Source organism: Panthera leo, chromosome B2, assembly GCF_018350215.1.
Source record: "Panthera leo isolate Ple1 chromosome B2, P.leo_Ple1_pat1.1, whole genome shotgun sequence".
NCBI lineage: Eukaryota > Metazoa > Chordata > Mammalia > Carnivora > Felidae > Panthera > Panthera leo.
This window is the reverse complement of record NC_056683.1, coordinates 119,056,291-119,065,127: the sequence shown is the minus strand read 5'-3', so window position 1 is coordinate 119,065,127 and position 8,837 is coordinate 119,056,291. Positions and strand designations below refer to the sequence as shown.

Sequence of the window (8,837 nt, the reverse complement as noted above, 5' to 3'; positions counted from 1 at the left end):
TTAAAGGTGTTTTCAGGCTACGAAGGGAAGAATCAATGAAATAAAAGAGCAAAAGGGAGGGAGGGAAGTATGTGCAGAAAAGGAGGTATGGTGAGCTCTGTAGCCGTTAACAAATAGGGATTTGACATTTACCAGTCATGCAAATTGTTTTTTGAGAAATGACAAGGAAGTGCACCGTTAATACTGGAAAGCATTGATTTATCCTGTTAAATTTGAAGAGTAAATGGTTTTCTTTTCATTAATAGTCTTACTTGATTTTTACCAACTCATGTCATATGGAAATTGTAAAGATTGAACTTTGTCAGTCCAAATGCTTACATTTGTTCAGAGAACAAATTCATGGTGGCTGAACTGTCCTCGAAAACCCAACCACTCATGATAATTTTTAAGGCCTTCCTGAACCACGGGTAAAATAAAGCATAAATCAAAGGGTTCATGGCTGAATTGTAATAAGCACACCAACAGCAAATCTCATAAATGTAGGCAGGGGTTATGAAGCCCATATAAGCATCAATTAATGAGTCAATACTATACGGTAACCATGAAATCATAAATGCTACCACAGTGATACCCAGGGTTTTTGCTGCTTTTCGCTCTCTCTTGGCCACTCTGGATTTATAACTAGCTGATGACAATTCTATTTTGCCCCCAGTGTCTTCAATCTTTTTAGCCTGTTGTCTAGCCACAAGAAAAATATTGCTATAGAGAAGTATCATAACGAGGGTAGGTATAAAGAAGGATAGAAAATCTATCAACACCCAGTTTTGATTTACAACGGTCTGACAACCTCCTACGCAGTTGACGGCACGAGATAATTCCTCCAGCCCGTCATCATAAGCACCTGTGTAGAACACGGCACCACTGTATACAAGGGGCAGGATCCAGGAGATGCCGATGCATGTCCCCGACACGGACACCGTGAACTTGGTAGGATAGACCAGAGGCTCAGTAACAGCGATGTACCTGTCGATGGAGATGAAGCACAGGTGGAAGAGGGAAGAGTAACAAAATGCCACATCACAGCACGTGTGGAAGGTACAGAAACTCGGCCCAAAGTACCAGCAGCCCTCCACAGACCTGACCATGCTGAAGGGCATGACGGTCACCCCCACCAGAAAGTCAGCACAGGCCAGGGAGGCGATGAGAAAATTGGTTGGCGAGTGCAGCTGCTTGAAATGCAGGATTGAAATCACCACCAGGAGGTTTCCAAAAACGGCCAGCACTGCCCCCAAGCTGAACAGTGCGTAGAGAATGAGCCGGGGTCCGGGCGAGTAAGGGGCTTTCACGCAGGATCCGGTCACGTCCTGGTAGCAGAGCTGCTCGGATGCAGAGGGGGACGAGTTGGTGCTCATGGTGCACGTGGAGACGTGAATACGCCAGGTTGTCTAAAGAAATTATCAGATACTATTACTAATGTTTTTCCACTTTCCGCTTTCCACTTATAAATCTTAAATGCTTTCTATATAACCAACTAAAATTGAACAAAATTATATTGTAGGGGCACCTGGGTGGCTCAGTCGGTTGAGCGTCCACCTCTTGATTTTGTCGAGTCGTTCTCTGGCATTTCCTAAGTTTGAGCCCTGCGTCCTCTACTTGGGGTTCTCTCTCGGTCCCCCTCTCTCTGCTACTTCCCCACTCAGGCTTGCTCATGCTCTTTCTCTCAAAATAAATAGACATTTAAAAATTATATTGTATAAGGTTAGTGGTGTTAATTTCAACTAAATAATGCCTGGTTTCTTTAACTTGATAAAATTCCCTTTTATTCACAAAAAAATATGGTTTTCTTTTTACCTCTAGTGTTCTTCTTTGCAACAGCTGCTGATATGGGATGTAACTGTGGAGTTGAAGGATCACCTCCTCTTTATCTCTGTGTTGTCGGACCTGTGTTACTAAGACATGCAGTCCTCCCACATAAATAAATGCTATCAAAGGGGAAATCCCTGCATGGAATCCCTATAGTATAAGGTGTGAACTTGGAAGATTATTTTCAACAGTGATGATTAGGAAAGGTATTCTATAAAACAACTCTTAACATTAAATTAGCTTAGCCATCACGCTTCTTGGGCCAAAGATTTCTTTTTTCTTAGACTTGAATCTTTCCCCTATTGTCAGTCCTGATGAGGTACCTCTTTGGGTTTTTGTACAGAGACACAATATGGTGTAAATAGTGAGAGTTAATACTTGGGTTTTTCTCTCTTGGCAGGAGCCATTCTTGTATCTGCACTGGCTACCAAGAAACAAAAAAGGTAACATACATTAAGGACGGTTTGAGATTGGTGAAATACATCACACACAAGCTTTAAAGAACAGCATGGTATTTAGACACACCAGCACTTCTGAGGTATTATGACTATCAGTGCTGGTAGAAAGGAGATCGGTTCTGTGCTCAGACATTGTCACTGGAAGCATATCTGTGATGTCTCTGTCCACGTGATAAATGGGCAGTGAGCCCTCTGACTACACACATTTGTGGTTCTAACTGATAGAACTTCTGTTCCGATGCTGAATGAATTCAAATAAGGAATAATGACCAGAAAGTTGGAAAATGGGAACACAATTCCTTGGTAATTTCCTAGCCCTGCAATGTTGAACTCCACAGAGCACTACTCAGACTTCTCGAAGAAAGGGTCAAGACTCTTGCCACTGCAGGGCTGTGACCTACACATGTGTGAACTTGCTTTTCAAATTATAAAGTGCCACAGGTATTATTATTAATCCATCTGTCCATCTGCTTCATAATCTAGAAAATTAGATTCTTTCTAATATTATTTCTAATATTTCCTGAGAACCTGGTTTTGTAAAATAATAGTAATTGTTTCCATAGGCAAAGGTCTAGGCCAGGCTTTCTCAATTTCAGCACTGTTGACATTTGAGATCAGATAACTCTGATGTAAGGATCTGTCCTGTACATTGAACAGGATTTAGCAGCGTCCCTGCTACTAAATGCTGGTAGATTTCAGTAAAATTTCCCCAGGAGTGTAAATCAAAAATGTCTTCAGACATTGACAAGTGTCCTCTGGAAGATAAATGTCTCAATGACCTGCCTATTGAGAAACATTATTCTAGGCAAAAAATAATGATACATGATGCACACATTTAGGACAGAGAAATAACTTTATATCTCCCTTCATACTCTGAGATATATTCATTCATTCATTAATCAATTCAATATATATTTGTTGAGTGCCAGGAGTTGGGTGAAAAGCAATGAACAAAGGAATGAACAAAAAATCTGGGTACACATGATCCCTGTCTCATGAAGTTTGCAATCTTGAGCCGGAAACAAACCTTAAGCAAGTAAACAAACAAATGGATATATGAATACAAATTGTGAAAAGTAGTAAAAAGGTAAAAGACAGTAGCTCATGATGCAGGAAGCACTTAGGCAGGTGTGGATAAAGAGGTTTCTTCAAACAGGGTAAGGCAAACAAGCTACTTCAATATTTACAGAATTTTAATATAATATATGTGGGGGAAAGGAAATGAGAACAGAGTAGAACAATAGCTGGGGTTTTCTGATGTTTTCTAGCAGAGGGTAGCTTAATAAGAAAGGAATATTATGCCCAAAAAAGAAAAAGGCAGAGAGACGAGAGACAGAGACAGAGGCAGAGAGACAGGGATGAAAGTCTTGCTGTGGTGTAGAAGCAGGAATGAGGGGAAGACCTGATGCTTGTTCCAGAAAGAACCTGGACAGAAGCCCAGATCTCCGTACCTTAGTTTATAAAACAAAGAGCTAGACATCTTCCAGTTTTCTACCGGGTCTAATTTCTAATTATTCCCTCTTAGCTAATTCTTAGGATATTCAGTTAGTATTTATATTCTTCCCCTTTTCACCTGTCCCCCACAACTTTCAGGGTCCAATTTAGGACAGGTTTAGAAAATGCTACCACAATCAACAGGATCAAAACAAATTCAGAGTGTTACATTTTTTGAGCCGAGGCGTAACAGAGGAAGATCTTAAAGTAGGTGCCCAACCCCACCCCTTCAGCTCCCTTGAATGGACCCAACAATTTCTAAAATATAATCGAGAGACCAGAGAGAGGGGGCAATACCTTGTATGGTAAAATGCTATTTCCAGAATGAAGAAGTATGGATGAGTGAAAAACTGTAGATTAAAATGTTACACCAGAGCAAATCAATTACTCCTTCTGATGTCCCCGTCTCCCCAAAGAACTTTGCACTTTTCTTTACGATGCTCATACTGCCCTTGGTAGAAGGAAAGTCCCATGTTCCAAATGTCTCCTAATGACCTGAATACAGAGGTGGGGCCACAATCTCCTCTGTAAGGAAGAATAGTTGGTGTTTGCTGCACTTACTCTCTGTCTGCCTGGCTATGAATAAGATTCTGTTGTTGAACAAATATGCTACCTTGGCCTTCTACTCACTTCTTTAAGCCTCAGGCTCCTCACTTAGGAAACAGAAGTAATAACATTGGCCCTCTTGCAGGGTTGTTGAGAAGACTGAGAGTGCAGGTAAGGGATCCCATGCACACAGTGAGGGCTCCGTGACATGGATGAATCATTATTAGGTTGAAATTGGCTTTATTTTTATATCTTTCCAGTTCCAGAGCCCACGTGTTGCCACCAGACAGAAGCACTTAATAAATGTTCACTGATGCAAAGGCCAACAGCAAAGGCAGCACACAACCAGAATAAGTTCACAGAAGAGAATAATGAGGGAAGTAGTTCGTTTCTTTATAATGAAAGTTTTTAGAAACTTACAAAAATAGAACAGTATGTTGATCTAGGAAAGGAAGTGGCAAAATTAGATGATTTGTCTAATTTTGAAAGGCACTAAAAAAAGACAAGTGTAAATGTATTAAACTAGATGTTGAAAGTGTTTATTTGAATCCAGAAGCTTTATGATATTCTCCAGATTTCTAGAACACTTTGGTTTTAGCTTCCTTGTTCTTAAAATGAGGCAGCAGGATGATTCTCTAGCTTGCAGAACAGGATGAGAAAAAGTTACTCTACTGAAACCACTAGAATCAAAAGAAATTGATGATATTCAGTGTTGGAACTGAAGAACTGTGGGTATAATGATACTAAACATTCTAGGGTGCCTTTAATCATCTGTAAAATCCAATAAAGATAAGAGTTTCTTACAAACACAGTATAGTCAGAAATAATACACTATTTCAGGAAATTTTGCCACTTCATAGCATTTGTATAATAATAGAAATGATGTGCTGGTAGATAATGTTGATTTACATTATTCTAGAAATTAGAGAAAAATAGCAAGTATTATTTTTATGTATTCATTCCTACCCCAAAGATATGATGCCCCGGTTTTGAAATCTTGGTGTCTGATTGCCCCAAAACTAAAGCTAGAACAGAATCAAGTAGTTTAATTGCATTGTGCATGAGATGTAGAGCACCTTCCAGTCTTACTACCAAGAATAAGTCTTCATCTCCGAAATAACTATTCCATCCACTGTTAATTGCATAGCTAATCAGTTTCCCTTTTCTACCAAAACCAAATCTATGGGTCATAATGAAATACACTTACTAGGTTCTGTCTTATTATCATGTTATGCCCTTCATTTCAGTTTTATTTGACACATTTTTTGGATTAAATTTTATTTTATTTCATTTTACTTTATTTTATTCGATTTTCTTCCAATATAGTTGACATATGGTGTTATATTAGTTTCGTGTGTACAATATAGTGATTCAACAATTCCATACATCATGGAGGAACTCATCACAAGGGTACTCCTTAATCCCCATCACCTATTTCACCCTTCATCTGTCTCCCACCTCCCTTCTGTTATTTATAGAGAACATCAGTTTGTTCTCTACAATTAAGAGTCTATTTCATGACTTTCTTTCTCTCCTTTTTTTTCTTTGCTAATTTTTTTTTTTGTGCTTTAAATTTCACAGATGAGTGAAATCATATGGTATTTGCCTTTCTCTGATTGGCTTATTTTGCTTAATATTACACTCTCTAGTTCTATCCATGGTGTTGCAAATGGCAAGATTTCTATCTTATTAGAGCTGAGTGATATTACATTGTATTTGCATGTGGTGTGTGTGTGTGTACCATATTTGCTTTATTCATTCATTTGTTGATGGACACTTGGGCTGCTTCCATAGTTTGCCTATTGTAAATAATGTTGCAATAAACATAGGGGTGAATGTATCCCTGTTAATTAGTGTTTTTGTATTTTGGGGGTAAGTACCCAGAAGTGCGATTACTGGATTGTAGGGTTGTTCTGTTCTTAACTTTTTGAGGAAACTCCATACCGTGTTCTGCAGTGGCTGCACCAGTTTGCATTTCCACCAACGGTGCAAGTTCCTTTATGTACACATCCTTGTTAACACTTGTTGTTTCTTTTATTTTTTATTTTAGTCATTCTGATAGGTGTGAGGTGATATCTCATGTAGTTTTGATTTGTATTTCCCTACTGATGAGTGATGTTAAGTATCTTTTCATGTGTCTGTTGGCCATCTGGGTGTCTTCTTTGGAGAAATGTCTGTTCATGTCTTCTGGTCATCTTTTAATTGGATTAAAATCTGAATGTGTATTCTCATATTTAATATAATTGTTGCTGTATTTGGGTTTAAACCAACTAAATATATTTTTTCTTCACATTTTTTCTTTGTTCTTTTATTACTCTGGACTCATTTTAAATTATTATTTTTTATTATTCACCCTTTTTCTCCCATGAAATTATAAATTGGACTTACTTATACTGTTCTGTTGGAATCCTAGAGTTTTAATATGTATCCCTGATTAATTAAATTCTCCAGTGTTAATAATTTTGCCAATTCAGGGCAATGCAAAAGCTTGCCAGGCATTTCAATATATACTTTAACTCCATTTGTCTTGGCCATTTTATTGCTACCGCGGTCATTTATTTTAATTCTGCGTATAATTTAAGTCAAAAAGACATTTATTTTTACTTTTAGCATTCATTTTATTTTTCTGGTATTGACACTCTGTGGCACACTTCGTTACTTCCCACACTACAGTGTTTCCTCTGGGATTATTTTCCTTCTAGGTTGAAAACTCCTTTTAGAGACGCCTGGGTGGGTCAGTCGGTTAAGCGTCGGACTTCGGCTTAGGTCATGATCTCATGGTTGGTGAGTTCTAGCCCCACATCGGGCTCTGTGCCGACAGCTCAGAGCCTGGAGCCTGCTTCGGGTTCTGTGTCTCCCTCTCTCTCTCTGCCCCTCCCCTGCTCATGCTCTGTCTCTCTCTGTCTCAAAAATAAATAAAACTTTTTAAAAAATTAAAAAAAAAACTCCCTTTAGTTTTCTCTTTGCGTGGGTATGCTGGCAATGAAGATTCTCGGGTTTTATTCATCTAAAAATATTTTTACTTTGCATTCAATTTTGAAAGGTATTTATGCTACCTTCAAAATTAAGGTTGTCAGTTATTTGTTATAAAGGCTTTAATGATCAGGGCACCTGGGTGTGTAAGTCAGTTAAGCGCCCAACTCCTGATTTCGGTTCAGGTCATGATCTATCTCACAGTGGTGAGATCCCGCCCACTTCCAGCTCTGTGCTGAAAACACGGAGCCTGCTTGGGATTCTCTCTGTCCCTCTCTCTGCCCCTTACCCGCTTGTCCTTGCTCACATGCACACACTCTCTCTCTCAAAATAAATAAAGTTTAAAAGTAAAATTAAAGAAACAAACAAATAAATAAAGGCTTTAATAATAATACTGAGTTTTATCCAAGTGTGTTGGGAGCAAATTTACCAAGGAGATGAACTTAAAATGTGTCTAGTAGGTTAAGAAGAGAGATTTATGGTAAAAACAGAACATCCAGAGGCTCCTGGGTAGCTCAGTTGGGTAAGTGACCGACTTCGGCTCAGGTCATGATCTCGTGGTTCATGGGATGGAGCCCTGCATGGGGCTCTGTGCTGACAACTCAGAGCCTGGAGCCTGCTTCTGCTTCTGTGTCTCCACCTCTCTCTGCCTCTCCCCCACTCACATGTGTGCTGTCTCTCACACACAAAAATAAATAAACATAAAAAAAACCAGGAGGATATCGTCAGAGAGGACAATGTGCACTAAGGTGTGGAGAGGGGAGAGGACATACAATATACACGGTGACAGGTACAGTTCTTGGCTACCATTTACTCAGCTGTGCTACAGTGCAATTTATTTTTGTGTAATGCTCTTTTTTAAAAAGTTTATTTATTTATTTTGAGAAAGACAGTGTGAGTGGGGGAGGGGCAGAACTCATGAAACTGTGAGATCATGATCTGAGCCGAAACCAAGAGTCAGAGGCTTAACAAGTCGAGCCACCCAGCTGCCCCTTGTTTTACAATACTCTTAAATCTTGCTTAGAGGCTCATAGCCCACCAGGAACAAGAAACAGATCCCAGTAAATTTAGGGATTCTGCTCCTTCCCCCCCCTCCCACCCCCGGGGTGACATCCAAGCTCCAGGGGCCTTGGCCTCCACAGTAGCATCTATGGGTGTTCTGTGAGGTCTATTAAGGAATCCGTCTCCCTGCCTCTAAGGAGCAGACCCAGGGGCATCCCCTTCAGGAAGAGAAGTGCTCCTTCCAGCCTGCTGGGAAGCTGAGTCTCTCAAAGCAGGTGATGGACTGAACATCTGCCCTGTTGCTGTTTTCGCTTTTCAAGAGGGGACCTAAAGCGTAGAAATAAAATACAAATGACAGATTGAGAAGTGACTGTTGCTAGCTCCCATAGCTCCTGAATATAGCACATTATTAATATTAGAGGGGAAGAGTTCGAGAAACTTAGAGATCTGCTGCAAAACAAACAAACAAACAAACAAACAAACAAAAAAACCCCAAATGCTTAACATTAAGATGTAATTCCTAAGATAATTTAATCACTTTAAGATGTAGTCCCTGAAATA

At 39.5% G+C, this 8,837-nt stretch overlaps 1 protein-coding gene across 1 annotated transcript; it reads right to left on the bottom strand.

Moving 5' to 3' along the window:
- Nucleotides 1-260: 260 nt before the first annotated feature.
- LOC122219172 (trace amine-associated receptor 6) lies at nucleotides 261-1,352 on the bottom strand. The gene has a single exon (XM_042937408.1). It carries the CDS (start codon nucleotides 1,350-1,352, stop codon nucleotides 315-317), a length of 1,038 nt encoding a protein of 345 aa, XP_042793342.1. The 3' UTR covers nucleotides 261-314.
- Nucleotides 1,353-8,837: the final 7,485 nt, after the last annotated feature.

Coding starts and splice junctions, on each gene's coding strand:
- LOC122219172 (XM_042937408.1), bottom strand. CDS start 1,352: ATGAGCACCAACTCGTCCCCCTCTGCATCCGAGCAGCTCTGCTACCAG.